This window comes from Gadus morhua, chromosome 6 (assembly GCF_902167405.1).
Source record: "Gadus morhua chromosome 6, gadMor3.0, whole genome shotgun sequence".
Lineage (NCBI taxonomy): Eukaryota > Metazoa > Chordata > Actinopteri > Gadiformes > Gadidae > Gadus > Gadus morhua.
Genome location: NC_044053.1, coordinates 17,330,888 through 17,354,056, shown reverse-complemented (window position 1 = coordinate 17,354,056; position 23,169 = coordinate 17,330,888). Strand labels below are relative to the sequence as shown.

Genomic DNA, 23,169 nt, shown 5'->3' with positions numbered 1-23,169 from the left:
TTTGCATCGTTTTTATAGTTAACAATCAACCGTATTCCAATGCTCTCTTGCACGTACGTCTCCCTCTGTCTGTCTAGATTTCCTCATTAATTCATTATTCATTCATTTCACTCTCTTGTGACAAACTGCTGGGAAGCGATTCCTTTTGATACAATCTCTGAAATCCCTCTTTTCTTTCCCTCCCTGTTTAATTATTTCTCTCCCTCCCTCTCTCACTCTCCTGTGCTATGCTACACTCCAGCCTCCTCTCACCTTCTCCCCCTTCCCGTCCCCTCCTCTCCCTTGCACTCCTCTTGTATCCCTCCATCCCTCCACTTCTCATTGCGGGATTGTCTTTCCTTTGGAGAGACTCTCTCTCTTTCTCTTTCTAGCTATTTCCCTTTCCCTATTTCTTGCTCTCTATCTCTGTATATCCCTCTCTTCCCCTTTCCCTCTCCCCCTCTATCTATCTATCTATCTATCTATCTATCTATCTCTCTTTCATTCTTCCTTTCTCCCCATCTCTCTATCTCTATCTATCCCTCTCTCCCCCTTCTCTCTCTCTATATCTATCCCCCCTCCCCCCCCCCCCCCTCTCTCTCTCTCTCTCTCTCTCTCTCTCTCTCTCTCTCTCTCTCTCTCTCTCTCTCTCTCTCTCTCTCTCTCTGTCTCTGTCTCTTTGCTTAATGCCTCATCCTTCGACAGTTGATATCTTGTGCTGTGCGGCACTATGGATGGCAGGATGGATGGATGGACTGATGAAAGAAGGTGTTTATTCTACATCTCTATATTCCAGCAGAGCTGACCTTCATTCTATTCCAGCATAAAGATAACCATCCTTGTTATCGCTGTTCATTCCTCACTCTGTCTGTTATATGTGCCCTATGCATGTGTCTAGATGTATGTGCAGCGTAGGTCATGGTCAAAATCAAGAGAATCCATTACACAGAGTCCAAGCAGTGACTACCGCTGCCAAATCCACAGGCACAGACACACACACACACACACACACACACACACACACACACACACACACACACACACACACACACACACACACACACACACACACACACACACACACTGACACACACACACACTCTCATAAGCAATTGTGATCCATTGACCCTGGCTATGAGTCCAAAGAACATAAAAGTAAATGTGGCTGTATTTCAATTTGAATATTCAAACTCTCATTAGAAATGTTTCCCTAGTCCTTTCATCAAGCCTAAAACACAACTCTAGCTGAGAGAGCCTGGGGAATTAGTTCAGTCTTGGTTTGAAGTTCAATCGAAGCCCGATCCATCCAGGTATCTCTGGCCGGACAAAACTGCCGGACATGCTAACACCAACAATTTAGACTCCGATGCACACTTGTGATCACTTGTAGTAAAGTCATAAATGAACAGTAACCGGGTGTCGTTGATTCAATTGTAAGTCGGACCCTGAATGATTCTGTAATGTGATGTACAGACGGACTACACCTCTGCACAGTGACAGTCTGTTAGAGAAACAAAAATCTTGTGATGAACTGAAAATACCAGCTTTCATGACTCCAAATAAACCTGATGAAATCCTTGCTGAATAGCATCAATATATATAGCACAGATATTCGACTTATGTATGGCACAGACATTGAAAACTGAAAAACACTCAGATGTTGAGTGTGTCACTGTTCTGTGAGCTTCAATTCAGCAGCCGAAGGTCTTTGCACAGACACAGGTAGGCATAACGCAATATGCGTACACTATAATAATAGAGTGTGGTTCCGTGTTTGTTTGGCTCCCTACCCTCACACCAACTGTGAACCTCACCGAGGGCCTCCCATGCGGCTCCCCATCGATGCCTCGCTCATAATTGCACCACTTAATGGTCGCTCCTGCTGGTTTAGTCACACGAACATAACCGTCTCCTGCTGTTTGACTAAAGCAAATATCACACTCTGTTGGCAACTAAGGTGGCAGTTGAGAGCCAGAGACAGAGAAAGTGGGAAACAGACTGACTGACTGCCTGACTGACTGATGGCCATTTCGAGAGAAGGCCATTTCTATTTTCAAATGCAGGTTAATTTTAATGTTGACACTGCCGGTGCCAAAGCAAGACATTAAGTTACATTCCATTCAAGTAGACAGAATTTGGCACGCATCAACAATTTAATAACCAGTGTACCATACGACTCAATGATTCTTATATTATACTGCTGTGTTTACTTAGATAGCTCTGAGATGCCGTTTGTTTGTTATTAAAACCAAAATAAATAGACATATTAATGACTTCATTCATTCAAATAGATAATATCACCATTATCTCCATTGCTTGCATAGTCTAAATCCACATGATGATATATGCCATGATATATTGACTTAATATTCACCTAGCACTTAGTCAGACTTCTTTACAAAAGGGATGGCATTCAAAATTCACAGAGAAACGACAGCAAACAAAGGACCTTTAGACCAGACATTGAACATGTTTTGTAGTTCCACAAAAAAACATTCTTTGAGTGGGGAGGTGCAAGCAGGTGTGGCTGAGGAACATGAAGGCCTATGAATTAGTAATTAGAGAAGGAGGATAGAGCAGTGGGAGAGGCCCAGAGTCCTGGAGAGCCTGTTTGAGGCTCGGCCTGTCAGCCTCGTCTTTTGCTCACACAACAATAAAAAATAAAGATGAATGAATGCTGTAAAAGATATTCACACCAAAATATGATCTTGTAAATTGGGGCATAATAAGTAATGCTTTATTCTGAACTGTGGAGAACGTGTTGGCTTAATGACAACTTGTTGATAGGTCAATCGCCAATTCGGCTTTCAAGCTGTACCAGCTGGAAAGTTTTTTTTATTTGACGTCTCAATATTTTCTTCCTTGGGCAACTCAATATCGTCATCGGACACACTGGTTGCCATTTTGTCCAACAGAACCAGAAGAGAAGGGAATTGAAGCTGTTAAGGTCGAACCTCATATGAAGCCTGTAATGTTCGTTTCCAAACTATCTGAATCGGCCGATAAAAATAATGTTAGAGAAAGTATGTTTCTGGAATTTCTTTTTTAAATATATGTCGGTCGTTATGTCGGAATATCAGATTTTTCAATCAAATATTTGTATCAAATATTTGTATCGGTATCGGCCTTAAAAATCCTTTATCGGTCGGGCTCTAGAACACACCCCTGGATTGGGGGCTGTTGGTTATTTGGTGCCATCTAATGAATACGTGTCCCCCTGCTAATGTCATTTCTATTAACACTGCCAGGGTGTGCGCTCATTACCAAACACCCTGTGTCGCTTTTAGCGGCTGTATGTTAGTAGTGTTGGCGTATCACCCGGTTTTCAAGCAAGACGTGTTGACAACTTTGCATGTTTGATTGACTGAGGCTCGAATGGAATGTGTTATTGTTCTCGTTTACTTTTGTCCCGTTGTGTACATGCATGTATTTCTTTAAATGTCATGTTATTGCACCTAAACAAATAGAGCTGAGTTGAGACCTGTGAAGTGGGAAGTCCATTTGTCAGTTCCTCAGAACCAAACTGTCTCTGCTCCGCGTCACGTATATTTTCTACTTTTCTTTTTTTTTGTGCTGTGGGTCGCAGCCTCTCCGATTTGGCTCAAAAGGACTTCCTGTCTCTTTTGGATTCTTTGTATGAACGCCCAGTTAGGGGTTTTGAGTACCGTGTGGGAGCCGTGCTCAGACTGTATGCCCTCACGGTATTGTAAGAGGCTTTGCATAAAAGCCTCCACCAAATGGCAGTCACTGTTTTACTTTGGAAATTAGCCATGTTGGACAAGTAGGGGAAGCAACTTCTTTGAATTAAATCTGGTGTTGCTGCGACTGGTCCCACACCACCCAATTTGTTTTACATTTGCCTGATACTTACCTCATTTGTGCTATTCCCCCTCTCACTTCTCTCAGTTTGAGGCATGGACACTGAGGAAGTAAGACGGGAAAGGGTCTCAGTCGTGTGTCAGAAGCACGCTGGAGGAGCATTGTGTCCTGTTATCGAGGCACTCATTATGTGACAGCGAGGAAGGACATTAGTGGGAAATGGCGATGCCTTAATGCGCTGCTTCATTGTCATGTAGGGATACCCCTTGCACATTAGGGGGCATATTTGCAAGAAAAATGGATGGCAACGCGAATTGTTTATAGAAAAACGTTCTGTGTGTGTGCGTGTGCGTGTGGCTGTGTGTTTGTGTTTATGTATATATGTGTGTGCCTAAGCCTATGTGTGTGTGTGCCTGTGTGTGTGTGTGTCTGTTTTTGCGTGTACCTGTGCGTGTGTGTTTGTGCTAAGGTGATGAAGAAGCACAGAATAATTTTCTTTTAGTATTGACCCCACATTACCAGCAGACCGAAAGGTTACCTGAAACTTTTGCAACTAAAGTAGTGGTGTGTTGTCTGAACCGCTGCCTGACTTGTTGTTGTGAACAGCTATCGATTGTCGATGTTGTTTACGCTTGTTTTGCAGCAAAAGGTGATGGGTGAGTGAGTGGTCGGAGAGTTAATTAGAGCATCTAGGCCAATATAAATACTCTACTAATTGCAAAACTGCCTTGAAATTCTCAAGAGATATGCTGTGTAAAGATAAAAGTACTTTTATCGTTTTCCATTCATATAGCCATTGTTCAATTTAGGAAAACGTATTTGCTGCATTTGCTGTGGCTATTTATTGATATTCATTATGTTTTATGCTCCCATGTTTATTTAGTTTCTAGCTGTAACACTATAAATGTTGACAGTTTCTGCAGCTTGATAATTAAAAAAAAAAATGTTGCAGTTAAAAACGAAATAGTCATGTACCAACAGCTTGCTGTCAATATCAATAAAAAAATGAATGTGTCTCACAAAACCAAACAAAACACATTCATTTCATTTTAAGGAATGCATAATTATCAATTTACTGAAGAAAATTGGCAATTAGATAGTATACAAAATATCTACAACTTTTTCTAGTACCATCATCAATTATAGTTTTCAATCAAACTGGTCAATTAATATTTGTCTTTGGATTTTCCGCTTACACTTAACAATACACACTTCCATCTTCCTAAAAATGTGTACTTTCTCCTCAAATTACTTAGAATTGAACTTAAAATGAACTTAAAGTAACTACTGATTGTGATCGGCTCATTCTGCACCACACTTCAGTATGCCATAATTGGATATCTTCAGGGCAGAAGAAATATAAAGGCACAGAAAAGAAGTCTAAGCAGAAGCAGCAGGAAGCCAGGGAACAAATAGAGATCGAAGAGGAAACATTGATGGTTAAGTCGGGGGAGAAGACTGAACAAAGGGTGAAGGCACAATGCAGTGGGACGAGGTGTCAAGGAATGGCGTGAGAGAGAAGCGAGCAAGAAAAAGAGTCCTGTGTTAGTTTACTCTAGGTGATGGAGGTGAAGGAGAGAAACATTGATCAATGTGTGTTCCTCTCCCAGCCCGTAGGACGTGGGATAAATGGTGGTGTGTTGTCGATCTTTCTTAGTGTGTGTGTATCTCTGCGCGTGTGTATGTGTGTGTGTGTGTGTGATTGTGAGTGAAGGTGTGTGCAGTGTGTTTATGTGTGTATGTGTTTTACAGCATGTGCGTATTTTTGCTCAATGGCACACACACACACAAAATTAGTTGACAGTTAGTTATGATTGTTTTATCTGAAGATCAAATTAATCTACTTCAAAGCGGTCCATCGTAATGAGGAGAAATCCGAGAGTGACATAGGGTTAGACAGGAAGCGAGAGCTAGAGGGATGCAGGAGAGGGAGAGAGGAAGTGAGAGGGCGCTGAGATGTTCTACAGTGACAGGAACAGGTGAAAGAGAAATAAAAAAAGTATGAGAAACAGACAAAGAATCTTAGGAAGAGGGAGATGGAGAGGGAGCTAGAGAGCGAGAAAGAGAGCTTGACACAGAAAAACAGACGGAGGGAGATGACAGTATAGAGATTTGAAATATGGAGAATGACATCATTTAAATTGAATATGAGCAACTCAAACACAATCACCGTCAAGTAAAGCATGCACAAACACCCACACACACACACAAACTCAAGCACACACAAACAATTACAATGTCCTGGCCATGTGAAAATAGCTGAGAGAGTCATACGTGAAGAGTTGCGTTGGTACGCCAGCCATAGCGCTATTGGTGCCAGATGCTTTGATGGATCGTGTCACTCATCATCAAAACACATTTGCTGGGGGGTGATTTCAGCATGCATGCCGATGCATACGTGCACGTTCCGTGAAGGAAAGAAATACTATTACCTGATGAAGAATTTTTTTACAGTGACTACATATTGCTCGGAATAATGAGAAAGTAAATAAGCAGTGGCGAATACGTTCCAAGACATGCCAATCATGAGGGACATAACTTTTGCACTATCGCCACATTTAAGTATCTTTACTTGTTATTGTTCACCTCAAATAATACAGGAATATATATATATATGTTGTATACTAGGATATCATACTCAGTGCAACAACTAAGAAGGACACGAGGCCGTAAGCATTTGATATGCACTGCTTTAGTATTGAACTCATCATATCCCTCCCCTTTTACTTCTGTTGTAACCTTACAAAATCAAAAACATTTCACTGTCTCAGTATTCTCTCTAAAACAAATTATCTGCATTTCCAAAGTAACGTTCAACAAATTATTATCATTACGGAACCAAAGCCTGAACTAGGGAAAGAGGGTAGACGACCTAAATTCCCAGACTGAAACCCGGGGATTATTCTGCCCCAATGTTGAGGGTCTCTAAACTACAATGACAGTCTATCAGGAGGTTGTCTGTTACTTTTGGGGTAAGTATGACCTGTAGGTAAGTCTATCACATTTTCTTGACGTGAGGACACCGTGGGCCCAGGTTTCGGGGACAGGTTGTCTGGGGTCAGCACGAGAGTAGGTCTGTGTGGAACAGTGTTCATCTCCGATGGTTTTTGAAGGGGTTCTTCGGTTGATGGAAACGGTTCCGGGGAGGCCACCAGCTCCGGAACAATGGGCTCAGGTGAGCCGTCAAGGCGACCAGTAGTGTGGAGCAGTTGATCGAGGTGTCTTTTCCAAATTAGTTGGTCATTGGTTTCCACTGTATATGACACAGGACCTGTTTGTGCCACAACTGTCGCCGGTATCCACTTCACACCTTTGGTGTAGTTCCGGGCGAGAACCCTGTCTCCGGGTGTAAAACTCTGAAGCTTTGCTTTGCCTCGTCGCTCCACTTGAGCTCTCTGGTTAACGTGTACAACCTCTTTTCTCAGGTCTCAGTAGGTTGAGTCAGGTGCAGAGTTGTCTCTTGAACATAGCTGAGGCAGGGGACACTTTTGCCGTAGCATGAGGTGTGTTCCGGTATGACAACAGGAACGCACTGAGGCGCCTGTTGAGGGACTGGTTACATTTAGAGGACCTTAGAGCCTGCTTCATTGTCTTTACAAATCTCTCCGCAAGCCTGTTTGTAGCAGGGTGATAAGGCGCAGACTTGATATGTTTAATACCATTCTCTTCCATAAATATCCTGAACTCTTCAGACACTAGCTGAGGGCCATTATCACTTACGAGCCGTTGTGGTAGTCCAAAGCGACTGAAGATAGACCTTAGCTCTTCGATGGTTTTCTCTGAGGAGGTGCTCTTCATGACAGCCACCTCAAGCCATTTGCTGTGAGCGTCGACTGCCAAAACATGTGATTCTCTAGTGGACCCGCAAAGTCTATGTGGACTCTTTGCCATGGTTCTTCAGGCCAGTCCCATGGATGTAAGGGAGCCAGCTGCAGGAGGTTTCTCCCTTTCTGGCAGGCACCGCATGACTTAGCTTTATCCAGGCCTGGCCACCAGAAATAACTGCGTTTAATTTCTTTCATTCGCACCACACCACAGTGTCTTGAATGGAGCTCATCGAGCATTTTCTCTCTCAATTGCGGCGGAATGATGACCCGATAGCCCCACAACAGGCATCAAGACTGGACTGACAGCTTGTTTTTCCTAACCAGGTAATGCTTTAACCTTGGTGACATCTTTCCTCCCCTCCCACAAATGACCATACCCAGAACCTCATACATGACCGGGTCAGTATGCGTGTGTTTCTTCACATGAGCTGAGGTTACCGGAGCAGCAGTCACATCTTTGAGGTAGAAGATCTCTGCTTGCGTTGGCTCAGCGTCCGCGACAGGTAGTGGAAGCCTCGAGAGTCCGTCAGCATTGCCGTGCAGGCCCGACTTCCTGTACTTGATGTCATACTGGTGGGCCGACAGTAGCAGGGACCATCGCTGCATACGGCTAGCTGCCAGGGACGGGAGGCCACTGTGAGGACCAAAAATAGAGGTGAGAGGCCGGTGGTCCGTAAGTGGAATGAATTTTCTCCCGAAAAGATACTGATGGAATTTCTTCTCTCCAAACACTACAGATAATGCTTCCCGCTCATTCTGTGCATAATTTGATTCTGCCTTGCTCAGTGTCCTTGATGCAAAGGCAATCGGTCTCTCTTCTCCTGATGGCATGATGTGTGACACCACTGCACCAACACCATAGGGTGAGGCATCACATGCTAGTTGAAGTGGTAATGTGGGGTCAAAGTGTGTGAGGGCCTCTGATTGAGAGAGGGTTGTTTTCACATCTTTGAAAGCTGCCTCACATTTGTCGGTCCACATCCATGTCTTGGTTTTGTTTAGGAGCTCATGTAGTGGCTTCAGTCTATTTGAAAGGTTAGGCACAAACTTTGCATAGTATGTCAGCAGGCCAAGAAATGATCTCAACTGGCTCACATTCTTTGGGGATGGAGTGTCCACAATAGTCTTCACCTTTGATGGTGCCCGGTGAAGTCCTGTGATATCGATTACATGTCCGAGGTACTCGACGGAAGGTTGGAAAAACTCACACTTGTTTTTCCTGACCCTCAGACCATATTTCTCCAACCTTTGTAATTCCTCCAACCACAGCATTACCATTAAGCCTACTGCCCAAATTCCAACAATATTTTTGTGTTTCCAACCATTAAAAAAAATGTGTTATATACTAAAGTACCACAACAACATTATCGCTCCTACACAGTGCAAAGTAAAAATCCCCCATCACCCATGGCCTGATAGCGGCTGTAATTGCACTCTGTAAAGGGCCGCACAAAACCTTTACCGGCCTGGGTCAGCCCATCCAGCTTCGGTGTAGGTCTTCCTCTTGAAATTAAATCTGTCTTCTCTCCAAAAAATCGCCTTGAAAAAGGCAAACGAAGGAGATCAGAAACAGGATCGCTAGGTGCTGGTGGCCATAGTAGTTCACTATCAACTCTGTACCGCAAACAATTCAAAATTCGCTGATGACATCACTGGGGGCCAGCGCCGGCATATTGCCGGCGCTGGCCCCCAGTGTAGTAATATTCTATTACTACACATCAACATTTGCTTGTCTGATAACAAACGTCAAAGTCAAATTTATTATCCAACGGGTGGTGGCAACTTCAGCGAAAGGCTAGCACTACTTTTAGTGCTGCCCCGCCGGTCCATGTAACCTAACTGTGATGCGTTATTCAGCTGAGCTCGGCCTTGCAAAAAAAAAAGAATTCCTTCTGGAAAACCGTTATACGGAATTAATATGGAATTAAGTACTGAAAAAAATATGGAATTAAGATGCGTTCAAACACAAATTAATGTAACTTTGAATAAAATAATATAGATATATTATTTAGATTTTGACAGGGCCAGCAGAGAAGGCCCTGCTGGCCCTGACGGCCCACCACTGTGGGTGAGACGTTTCTTTGAACAATAGACATGATTGTGTATGCCGAACACATTCACACGAGAATATATACACTACACCTTGACTCTCAGATCTTTTTCTTCAGCCCTCGGTTGCAACAACTAAAAGATATGCCCACGGACTTTCAAAGTGAAACCTGAACAACCCTACAAACTGCTCAGCTTCTCATCTTCGGGTACTATAATAAAGTCTGTTGGACGTACAATTTGAACGTTTCTCTGTAATACGAGATATACACACAGAAAAGTCCTCAGCAAATGTTGGTTTGTGTCAAATTGACATGCAATACTTCTTGAAGCTTATTTTTTGGACATTAATGAGCAAGCAACTTCCCAGTTCCAAAGCAAGGTGGTGGTTGGTTTTTATTATTGCTGAGTGTCTGCCTGGGAGAAGTAGGAAGTTTGTGCTGTGAAGAAAGAATTGAGCAAGTTCAGGAAGAGTGGGCTGAAGATGTTTAGCTTGAATCCATCACACACAGCCACACATATACAAATGCACACACACACAACCATACGTTTATCTGGGTTCTCCACACCTGGTCCAAAGTAATTTGGAACTACAACAGTTCATTCAGGCCAGGCCAAGATGGCCCCGAGGACAGGGGCAGCCAATTTAGGTGGATGTTTACAACCGATGACACAGCATGTCATTCAGAATGCATCCCACAGCAAGGGAACACACACACACAGTCAGACACACACAAGCACACACACACACACACACTCGCATGAAAAAGATTACCAGAGGGAGACACTCAGAGTCTGAGAAAGGAAATACAAATAAAAAACTTATTTAATGAATAACTGTGACAATACGGTGACACCATGGATGTATAGGTTGCTACAAACCCTTTGAATAAAAGAGAAATCAGGCTAAAGTAATTACTTCCTCTTTTCTCTAATTGATTTGTAAGAGACCAGACTCTTCCTGTCTTCACAGAGGCAGAAGCAGGGCTACGAAGCTGTTAAGGATGGCTGCACAAGCCCCAGCCCCAGCCCCTTATGATGCTCCCACAATGCATCTCATGTTGTGTTTCATTGTGGAATGACATCAAGGCTTACATCATGCAGCCTCCTTTATTCTTAGCCCAGATGCTGGCATTACGAGTGGTGTGGGTTAATTGGTATTGACAGCCTTCAACACGATTGGCATCAAAAGAGAAGAAGAGGCACAAAAGATTATTTTGTGCTTTCACACACAAGATGATCAGAAACACACACTCACGCACACACACACACACATTCACAGATGCTTTTATACATACGCAGACCTAACTACGCATTCATGAATACACACCATTACAAATGTGTTGTAACATAGTAAGAACACAGACAAACTGCAATAAATTATTTGAATGAATAACAAATTCTAAAGGAATTCCCTAACAAATTAAACATTGTATAAATGCAAACGCACACGCACGCATGCACACACACACACACATGCACACAGTGGCCATGCGCACACACACGCACATACACACACAGCATAAACAAATTTCCATTTTCTGTTCTCAAGTCTTTGCAGTTTTCGGTGAACAGCGATTCAGGGATTTAGAATTGCTCTCCAGGGCATGCTGTCCTCCCCCACTACACAAGTCATTCATAATCTCTCAGTGCAAGCCATTAGGCAGCCAGAGGTATTTATTCTCAATTTCACCTTTAGTGTGAGGTCATTAGGTGTTTTCCTTTTCTTTCTTTTTTTTGGATGTCTCGATAGCCAACAGGTGTGTGATCAAAATACCGAACAGGCCAAATGAATGCGTTGTGTGGCTGTGTGTGTCACTTTTAAGTCTCACACACACTTACAAACAAAACGAAATTATCAAGAGAGATGTTGACCAGTTATTTATTTATTCATTCAACAATTAATAAAGTTACTACTCCAACCTCATCTTCACCTTCCTGCACTCATGGAGCGTCTACAACCATATAGTGCACCGAGGTTAATGTAAACAGCTTAAAACTCAAGAGTTAATAGTTTAAAAGTCAAGAGTCTAATGTGTGTTTATCAGTTTGTCTTACGGACTATCTCTTCTGCCTAGTACTAATAATAATTATATTTTCGGTGTGTGTTATTTATTATTTTGTGTGTGTTATTATTATTTGTAGCATAGAATCTAGAGCTATTTGTGCTGACCAAAGGTGAACCAATGGAAGAGTAACTAAAAAACGATTAATACACCACATGTGCTGAAGTGATGGCCATTAAGCATACGTTATGCAAAACATTTTACACTTCATATGAAAGGAAAATTATATTTAATGAACAATTAATGTTTACATTTGCACGTCTATGTCTTGTATTGCCTCAACACCGAAAAACACTGATTGCTTGGTGCCCTCAAATCTGCAACAAATCGAATCTTCAATAGAAAGACATGAAGTCGACGTCGTGCTTCATAGTGGAAACGTTGTGTTGGGAAGTTGTGTGTGTGTGTAACAGCGGGTCGTTCCATTGGGAGGACGCAGGGGCCAAATGAGTGATACCATGGCATTGCTTGGCTTCTAGAAGGAAACACAATGTTTTTCTGTGGGGGTGGGAGATTGAGTCAGTCTTCTGTGTGCAATTTGAAGTGTAATGTTATGCTTTCAATAAATGTCTTTATTGTTTTTTTGATAACCCTTTTGTGCAATGGCAGTGGCACTATCTAATCATTTTCTTTTAGAAACACAGCACATTCTAGCCCGTTAGTATAGAAGGAAAGACGATATCAGGAAAAAAAACGTTTCAAGTTAAAGTCTGGCAGCATTTCGAAAGCGTTAAAGATGATCCAAAACAAGTCAAATGCAAACAGTGTCACAGCAGCTGTCATATCTAGCCACTCACTAGATATCCCTATTCCTATTCGGTAGTGCATTTTCACTGTTCTGCTAAATTGAATGTTCCGGCATTAGTTCTATTTGCTGAAACATATAATTCACATTGTATTTAACATTTTTAAATCAGTCAACGGCTTCTACATTCTCTTTAGCAATGGTTCTGTCATGAACGGATGTGAAATGCCTTGCGTGATCAGACAGAACGGAGCTCTCCGTCTCCATGTCGACCGGCCACTGTTTGATTTTTATAGATGTATTACATTAATTAAGGTATATTACGTTAGCCTATATTATAGTTCATGATGCTAATAGTGGCCTATATTTTCTGTCAAATTAGATGCAGATGCTGACATGAACGGACGCACACGTTGACGTCAGATTGTTAAAAAAAGATTGTAGAGGTGATTTGTCATTAAGCGGGAGGCACTGCCCCTCACCTATAGACAGCTGTGGGAAACCATTATAAGCCAATTGATTATTGTACAGTGGTGAAAACCAGGCAAGAGTCCCAAAAAGTAGGCATCATTGAGTAACATGGATAAATAAATAGCGACAACATCATCATCGATGATGGGTCCAGCCTGATGAATCAAATCAGCTTTGCAAAACTGTAGTCCAGGACACGCCTATAACCTGCACACACTAACAGAGAGAGCCATGGATATTAGATTTTGTTACATCATTAGGAAAATAGAGGTTTGGGTTCAGTGCCTAAATGAAACCTTGTTCAAGTGGATATAATATGTATATCACGTTCTCATATCTTCTTTGGGAGGTTTTAGTCAATGTTAATTGACGATGCCTTAGTCTGCGCCTTACTTGTTTAACGTGTTATCAAAAGTAACTGCTTCATTTAGCAATTTATGTTGTGATTCGTGCAATAACTCTTGAAAGAAAAATGATCTCCGAGTCATTTCTTGAATCAGTTCGGTTTTCTAAAAGATAAATATTCAGCCCACAAACATGTTCAGACAGCCGTTACAGTCTTGCCATCTTGTTTGTTATATACTTGACATCTGCACACTCTCTCTCCGTCTTTCTCTGCCTGCCTCTCTGTCAATCCTATTTCTTCTTGGCTTACATTGCTCTTCATCCTTCTTCTGCTATTTTCAGCTGGCCATTGTTGTGTATCTACAGTGGAATCATGCTAGTTCGTTTGAGCAAAGAGCAATTTAAGGGATGCAGGTGAAAGACACGTTAACGCAGGAAACGGTCTTCAGAGCTTATCTAACAATTAAAACAGGCAATTAGCGTGGACAAAGCGCAATCCTTTGGGGACTGAGTTCATCGTGGAAAAGTAACAGGACACGTAGAAAGCCAGGAGACTTTAAATAAGAACGGAGAGAAAGGAAACAATTTTGATTTATATTTGAAACGTGGGTTTAATGTAATTAAATCTGCAGAGGAAGTTACACTGACACAAATGTAAATGGGAATAATGCTTACTTATACAATGACGAATCCACTTCTGTACATACAGATGGTTAAGGTTCAAGTACTCACACATATCAGACTTCAGATAAATATCTAAAGTATTAAGATTAACATGTAAAGTTCGATGGCAGACAATATAAAATCTGGTTCAATCAAGCTTTTCATTTCAAAATATTTGACTGCATAATTGCCTCGACCAATCACACAGCTGAAGGCTGAGATTGTCAGTGCGTAATTGGCGAACACAAACTCCAGCCCAGCAGAAGTTGAATGGAAAGAAATGTTCAAATCAAAAACGTGTCTACTAGCCACTAGAGACATACATTTATTAAAATGCATATCCGCGGTAGCATATCTCCGCTACAGAACAGGAGACAAGGCGTAACTCCAACCCTCCAGTTTCTGGTGTCCGGCCCATGCTCTGTGCCGTCTCCCCCCCAGGAGTTCTGCTTAACATACACGGACTGCTGGATCCAAGATTAGGGTTGAAGCAGACGGGGGAAGCCTGGAGCCGGGCAACGTGCTGCATGCCGATGTGCACCTCCACCACGTCCAGCCTTTGTATTGGGTGCTGATGAGGAGGAAGAGGACGTTTGATGGGTGGCATTAAACATGCTCATCACGCCTCTTATCGCCGTCCTTACCTTGCCCGGGTTATTGATGGGAATGCAATGCATATATGCTGTGGACCTTGTGGTCCTTTAAAGCGCAAGTCGGAAAAGGAGATACAGCCAGTCTCAGCAGCTACTATTGCAGTCTTTTTACCGGTCTAAATACTAAGAATATTGTATATACTGTATATCACTAGGAATATATAGATGGATCTTTGCACACAGATATCAGAAATAAAGTTTGGAACCTTTCTGGAGCAAGACAATAGTCTGTACAGGGAAAGTCTTGGCTTATTATTCTGCCAGCGTCGTCGTCAGGTCTGACAGTCAGCCGTATTATTGCTACCTCTCTTCTCCCATTGTTCCTGATGGTTCCAGACAAAGTTGTCAGTTATTCAGTGGGTGATGTGTGACTTTCTTTTCTCTCGTGCTGCCAACAAGTTTTAAAACTTTTGTAATGAGGAGATGTTCTTTCTGTAATGATTCGCTGGATGGTGGGGGAAGCAGTCTAACACTCTTAGAATGGGGTTTGAGAGATTGTGATGAGCCAGAATAATAATAAGTGAAACATGAAAACATTTGTTCTCGTACATTTTCTCTCGCGTGCTCCTGTTGAGTACCCAACGTTACTCGCTGCGAAAGAAGGACAAAGCCATCCCATGACCCGATTTAACATTTTGCCTTCCGATTCCTTCCTTCTGTCTCTCTTTCCACACGCGCAATAGCATAGAGTTGTATGGATAACAGAATACACAAAGCACAAGCGATGAAAATCATAGAAGGAATTATAAAGTGTAAGCATTCCATACCGAATGCTGCCCCTTTTTTACGTAATGCGATTACTTCCTGTTACTACCCTGATGCGGACACTTTATAGGTTTCTCAGCATGTCAGCCCACGGCCAAGGCTGCAAATGAGATTGTGCTGAACACCCAAAAGGACACTTTGTTTAATAAAATAGCATCTTCTACAGCCAAATATTGTGAAGTGATTGTGAATATCGACAAAACGGAGACTCTCAACCTCTGTCTAGACTGCCTACCTTCCTTCAAATAACACAGATTTTTATAAGATAATGCATCCCAAAGACCAATAAATAACTGGTTTACATGAGGGGCCAGTCCTTTGTATTGAATTTTTATTCTATTACCTTTAATTGGATTATATTATATTAAACAAACCCAAAGTAGAGTCTATTTAATTGCACTTTAACGATTAGCCAAGCTGCGCTAAGAAACGTAAATGTCATATATAAACAGGAGGCAACCATGACCTTGAGAGGGGAGGTTATCAGGTCTCATAATGGAAAACGCTGGCCCCAATTCAATTCTATTATGGGTTCTTGATCTAGAACCATAATGGCTGTCGGACATAAGGCTTACACTGCTGCCCATAGGGTACGTACCACACATTTCAGACTGCGTACTGAACAGCCGCGAGCGTTCAGGGGCATATTAAAACTCTACTGCACTGAAGAAAAACAATGGGCTGCTGGGGTACTGCGTCTCATTGATCTCTGCAGCCACTGATAGAAGTGCCCGCAGAACTTTAATCCAATCGCCTTCTAAAAGCTAGTAGGTGTTTTCACATCCATACTTTTAACACATGAATATTGGTGAAGCGATTTGATTCAACACCCGTGGCATTGTGTCTGTCATAACTGACAGTACCTTGGCATTTAAGGATGTATTTACTGTGTGCCAGTCCGTGTGTGGTCATTCTTTGGTTTGGCTTGTGTAGGACCAACCTTTCTCTCTCTCTCACTCTCTGTCATGCTCTTTGAATATCCCTCTACCGGGAGTTTCTCTTTCTATCTTGGGCTGTGGAGCAGAAGGTTCTCATAGCTCAAAGCTGTACAGCATGTTCGTTGCCTTCTTTACTGTTAATTACAAACGTGAGAGTATTTGAACATGAGTCATATTTCTCCCTTAAGATCGTAATTTGAGCAGACGCTGTGTATTCAAGAAAACCCACATGGTGACACACTACTGTGTGAATCATTTTAATGGTGTCCCATAATTGTCCCTTTCTTAGTCCCTCGTCGGCCTGAATTGTTATTTGTTTCTATTATTTGCGCCTTTTTGTTGGCTCACCTCCTCTCTGCACGTCTCCACATGAGTAAAGGTTTGTGGCTAATGGCATTGGGCACCCTCAGTAATGCAGTTTGTTGGTCTTTTGAATCTTGTTTGTATTTCAATGGAAAAAAGGGTTATGAGTTGAAAAGAGTTGGGAGAAAGATCACAAACCTGCTGAATGGAGTGTGAACACTAAATGCTATGTTCAAGATGACTGGGAGCTTATAGAACACTTGGCTTGTTCCCACCGTAGATCAAGCCAGAGATAGAAATCGAGTCAAATTGAAAGATTAGCTAGAAGCAGTCTCATTCCTAGGACACAAAGAAAACGCTTTAAATTCCAATTTGTCCCCGGTAGATATAAAAACCGTGGTTTCCATATATTTTTCGGATTTATTCTGTCAATAAATAAAGCAAAAGCTAATGTTTAAATAGAGACAATAAGAATATCCTTTGAAACGTTATGGATTTAACCATTCATTTACACACCAAATGGAGAGTTTGATCATAAAATGGGACGGCAAATTTGGAATCCGTCGAGCAGGAGACTAACATGGAGGTCGTCTTCTACTCACACGACCCGGCTACAACACCTTAGGAGAAAGCCAAGCCTTCCCACAAACCCACCATTCAGTTTGAGCCTTCAGTAACGAATGGCCGGTGAACATCAGACATTAATAAAAAAGTAACATCAAAATTGTGTTAAATCTTAATGGATATATTTTGGGGATGGGGATACTTTCAAGCCTTTGAGACAATGAAAGTGCTGATGGCTAATAAAAAATCATCTGAGTTTAAAGGGCACCACTCTGAAAATGGCCGATGATATCGCTGAGAGACTTGAAACAGAAGTGCGGGGAAACACTGTACTCTCTGCAAATTCCAATCGTCCGTTCCTGGCACCTCCGATGGGTATCTGTGTGATGTCAAACCAGTGTCGGCCCATACAAAAGTACAAGTAGAAATTGGCCTTCAAAAAGGCAACCACAAAAAAGGGAGGTTTTCAATTCATACAAGTGCTCCCCTCTTTGTAGAATTTTCACAGACCGTCTCTGCCTCAATTTTCTCCTTGTGATATGATTGGACGACCATGTGCTCCAGCTGTCCAATCAGAGGAGTGTACGAGCAGAGCACGCTCTTGCCACCCTATCGTCCTTCAACCTAGGCATCTCTAACCATTATTACTACCTCTGTTATTATATTTCTGTGCACCGTCTATGAAGACAATTAGTGAGAGAGCCGTGTAGGCACTGAGGGGCAGTCGGTTAATTATTCACAGAGGCGTCCGGGGCAGCCTATTCAATCAGCTGACAGGACATTTGTCCTGCTGCCGGCTGATTTCTGTTGAAGAAGAGCAGCTTGAGTCTTACCACTGTAACTGTAACACACCAGTGTGTCACTAAGCTGGTCATTCGGTGCACAGTCACACATGCTGGCTCATAGTACATTAGCGTTTTTCTCATAGCGTTTTTTCATAAACATGCGCAGATTGTTTAGATTCTGGCCTTACTCATGCCGCATTCAAGCACTGTTGATTGCAGTTGTATTCAATTAATATACTGTATTCCTTAAAATATACTGTGTTTGAATACACTCCATAGCCATCCTTTACTAGATGTTGGTGCCAATGGTGGATTAGTCTTCAAGAAGTCTCACAACCACTTTAAAGGACATAATTTCGGTGGGTGCCGCATCGAGGAGCCATTTCAGGTGGCCATCATGAATACACAAGTGCTCTCACAACTTGATATGGATGGCTTTGAAGAGCCCCCTTGCGTCTGTTTACAGTGAAAAAATGGGAAGACTCACCTGTGTGTGTGTGTGTGTGTGTGTGTGTGTGTGTGTGTGTGTGTGTGTGTGTGTGTGTGTGTGTGTGTGTGTGTGTGTGTGTGTGTGTGTGTGTGTGTGTGTGTGCGTTCGTTCTTGCGTGACAAAAGAGGCGCTTCCTTTGTGGCAAACCAAAGCTTTGGACCTTTTGGGTCTGTCAATGTACCATGAGTCCTAGGTCTCTTGATCCACATCCAATGCATGGCATTGTATGCAGGAAAGACAATGTTGTTGGGGGGTAGCCAAATGTTGAGAGATATGGAAAATTGTTGAGTCGGCTGAAAAAAGAATCACATGATTTCCATGAGCCTTTTTATGTTACATTTTCTATGACAAGCTGTGCGCTAGGCTGGATGGTTGTTCGAGCAAATGAAGAGAATAGTTCCTGAAATGTGGATTTGTTCTAATATGAATGGCCAGTGTGTATTCAGATGAATTGTTCAAGGACCCCTTTCAGCACACTCATCCCTTACATTTATGACCTTCAGAAACCTACAATAATTTCCTTATCTGAGTTCCCCTATCTCTTATTTTCCTTTTTATCTTGTACTTCTTTATTATTGGACTCTAGTCTCTCTCTCTCTCTCTCTCTCTCTCTCTCTCTCTCTCTCTCTCTCTCTCTCTCTCTCTCTCTCTCTCTCTCTCTCTCTCTCTCTCTCTCTCTTAATTCCTGCCGCTTGTGCAGAGCAGAGGAGCCAAAACTTTATCCGATAGATTAACTACACATAGAGAGGCCTAGGCGTAGCGCAGGGCGTTGCGCGGACAAGAAATGGCTTTTAAAACTCAGCATTAAGCTTTGTGTTTTTTGCAGCAGGAGCCATACTGCTGAAACCCCACCAGGTGTCCCATTAAGAAATGGTACCTCGCCGTTAAGATTAAAGTTTGACACGTAGCGGACAATTACTCTGATGTGTCAGAGGAAAACTCTGTACTGCAACTCCTACTGCACGCTGTGTGTGTACACACATGCAGCTATACACACATACACACGCACACACACACAACTCACACTTGGATGGACTTGTACTCAATATTTTAGATACAGTCAACTCCAGACACACTCAAACACGCACAGTTCACAGTGCATGCACTTTATACGCTTAATAACCATACCTATTTTTATCATTCTTTAATGCACATTTTAATATTGAAGGCCGACAGTTAATTGCAATTAATGAAAGAAGATGGATTCTTCATGCAAACCATAAATTAATTAACATTACAATTATTTAGAGAGGCAGTTAATCAGCCTGGAATTTCCTAGATGCTGCTGTGGCTGAGGGTGACAGTCTGCTTTTGATAAATGTGAAGGCATGAGAGATGGGTGGAAAATGAAAAATGATACTAGACACATGTTTTCCAAACACCTTAGCTCCAAGCTCAAACCTTTCAAGACCACCCTTCCCAAAGAATATCAATTATTCATTTGATAAGCCTACAGCTTACTACAGAGGCAATAGAAGAAAAAAGCTTGGGGAAACACATGACAAACATGATTAAGTAGATAAATGAAAACCCCTTCTCTACATGTGCGATATTGGTAAGCTGATATATGGTAGAGTGGTGCCCTTCAATATGTTGTGTTTTGCATGGCAGTAGGTAAAGACTGTACTTGAATAAAGCAAAAATTCAGTCACCCCTTGTACACCTTCATATGAACACATTCTCTGTCTGGGGGTGATAAACCTGGAGGGGCGGCGGAGATTTCTAACAGAATTATAGGGAGAGAGAGAGAGATGGGGAGGTAAACGATAGAATGTAAGGAGAAGAAACAAAGAGTTTGCAAGAAAATAGATTAAGAATACAGTGTTTTACTATAAAGAAATATAATGTGTGTGTGTGTGTGTGTGTGTGTGTGTGTGTGTGTGTGTGTGTGTGTGTGTGTGTGTGTGTGTGTGTGTGTTAGTGTGTGTGTGTGTGTGTGTGTGTGTGTGTGTGTGTGTGTGTGCATAACACATTCATGTTATGTATGTTAGAAATACATTTCTTAAGGACCTTGTATGAATGAGGAATCAGAATATTATTTTACTAATATAAAAAACACAAGACTAAGAGTATAGCAAAAGTGAAATGGTCGTTTTTGTTTGTTTTTACATGAATGTATAAAATGGATGTATATATATATAATCTATCCATATTTGTTTTATTATCTATAACATAATGAATGTAATATTCGGTTAGATGCACAAAATGCAAACGTGCTGCCATGGATTTATATTTAAAAATAGTATGAACCATGTTGTCTCTGCCTAGTGTTTCAGAATGAATAAGTTATGAGTTAAGTACAACATGGAAACTATTCCCAAGTAAATGTCTCCTAGATTTGGTTTGTATTTTAAGTATCCATTTGGATTGCAAGAGTCAATGGCATGGCCTTGGGGTCACTCTTTCGGTACAATACAAATCAATATGACTAGCAATACCCTAACAACACCTATGCCTAGTCTCCCCTTTATCATTAAGCGTGTGGTTTTCTATTTCCCATTTGAACACCTGTCCACTTGTTCTTGATATTCTCCAGGTGGAGAGGTGCCCTACACCACCCTGGCCACCAGGATGATGATGGGGGTGTGGTGGATGTTTGCCCTCATCGTCATCTCCTCCTACACGGCTAACCTGGCCGCGTTCCTTACCATCACTCGCATAGAGAACTCCATCCAGTAAGTAACCTCTTTCTGCTTTCAACCTTTGTTCTATTGTGCATCGAAAAATCTGTTCCAGGCAGACATGCACACATACACTCACATGCACGTGTGAGCTGCGCGCACACACACGCACATAGACGGACACACACAAGCAGGCGCACACACAGACGCAGGCCCACACACGCAGTCACACACACACACTCATACACATGCAGGCACAAAAGTTGCTGAGACAGCCTGGGCTGGATTCATGAGACACATGTCCTATTAACTATGCAATGGTGTTCCCATCACTGAAGACAGACATGACCACATTGGGGTTCACTAGGCTGTGTTCTTCCACCACTTCTCATCTCTTATCCGGCCTCGTCACTTTTGTTTATGTCTCTTTTCAATCCATCATTCTATATAACTTATTTCCTGTGTGTGTGGGCGTGTATGTGGCTGGGTGGGTGGGTCTGTGTGTGTGGGTGGTGGTGTGTGTGGGAGTGGATGTGAATGTCTGCCCATCCATGTTTCAGTTAAGTAAGAAAATTTTACGATTTTAGAGAGGACAATCTTGTAGATCAAAAAATATTAACTCAAATCAGTCATTTTCTAATCGCACGCACACAAACACACACACACACAAATACCCCAAAGGTCTGTTGTTTATCTATGCTTGTTAATATGTTTGCATGCTTCTTGCCCCATGGCACGAGAAAAATACTCATCTCTCATTGGACTAATCAGAGCAGAGAAGCATGCAGAATGCCCGGCAGTGCCATGGTTAATTGTGCCTGGCGTCGGGGTAAATAACATTTATTTGTCTGAATCTCATCTCCCGGTGTTCCTTAATTTGTTTGCGTCACTCAATGGTTCCCACCCGTCGTCTTGTATTTTTCTTCCATCTGTCATGATATCAAACACAATATCTCTATGTGGAGTCTGGGGCTTGGATATTTCTTCATAACGATACCTTGAAAAAAAATTACAGTGTCGCCACTTTGACAGCAGCAAAAACAACAACAAAGCAATGTCTGTCCACCGACGGTTGATAGGTGCATTTGAATCTTATGAAAAAAAGATGAATATTGATCCATAAAAATAAATTGGCCTGATGTTGGAGGCCCCATATTGTGTCCCCCTCCCTGAGTGATGCCTAGCTAAGCAGCACGGCGCTTTCGCACACAGATGAGTGCATCTGCTCTTTACTGGTCTTCCCAAGCACCTCTATCCGGTTAATGTGGCAATAACTTTAGCAAGGGGGCCTCGCTTTCTCTGTGGTTTTGTGGCCCCTCTCTCTTTTTTTCTCTTCCTGATTGTCTGTTTACATTAGGTACCATTACTTAGCACTGTTTGCTGCCTCATTCAGCATCCATTCGGCTGATTCCAGATTTCAATGTCTGCTGGTTAATGAGTTGACTCTCCTGGGGTCATTAGAGGTGTGTTTACCTCCTAAACAGTGACAACCTCTGGCCCAAGGGAATCTAAATAAGGAGGCGATGGGGTGTGGCGCCTGATGCGCTCCAGAAAACGATTTTGAACGTTATTCCGAGAAACAACAACGATTCTAAACAGTAATTCTCGTGCTCATCCAACAAATGCAAGAATGGGGGGATTCTGCAGCATAGCCAAAGAAAAAAAGATCCCTTCTTTTATTCCTGGGAAATTGTGATGAAGTAGAGAACAGACAGCGATCTTGTCGTCTGACGGACAATGATTTTGAAACTGGAGTCTGAGACTCTCTGCAGTAAGCCATGCGTTCTAGCCCAAATGTTAATTCCTTCCTCTCGTCCGGAAAAAGAAAGAAGAAAAAAGTTCCCGGAGATGTCTCTGTACCATTTCACGCTCGGATGTTTTCGCTCGGTTTCAGTGTAAATGCGTCTGCGTCCTGGGAGAGCGGTGAGCTGGCAGGGAGCTACGAAGGGCCAGAACAAGGGAACAAGGGAACGTCAGCGGAGAAATAGAGACGAAGAGAGAGCGAGGCTCAGAGAGAGGCGTAGAGCGAGAGGGAGGGTGAGATGAAGGGAAAGGATGAAAGTATTTCATGTGGTGAATAAATCTG

The 23,169-nt window shown here is 42.3% G+C and overlaps 1 protein-coding gene across 2 annotated transcripts in view; it reads left to right on the top strand.

The window, feature by feature from the left end:
* The window catches only part of grid2 (glutamate receptor, ionotropic, delta 2), a 376,215-nt gene that overhangs the window by 331,348 nt on the left and 21,698 nt on the right, over positions 1-23,169 (top strand). For both annotated transcript variants that reach the window (XM_030358523.1, XM_030358524.1), the window contains exon 12: positions 20,999-21,137. In XM_030358523.1, coding sequence (XP_030214383.1) covers positions 20,999-21,137 — 139 coding nt within the window. The remainder of the gene's footprint in view (positions 1-20,998; positions 21,138-23,169) is intronic.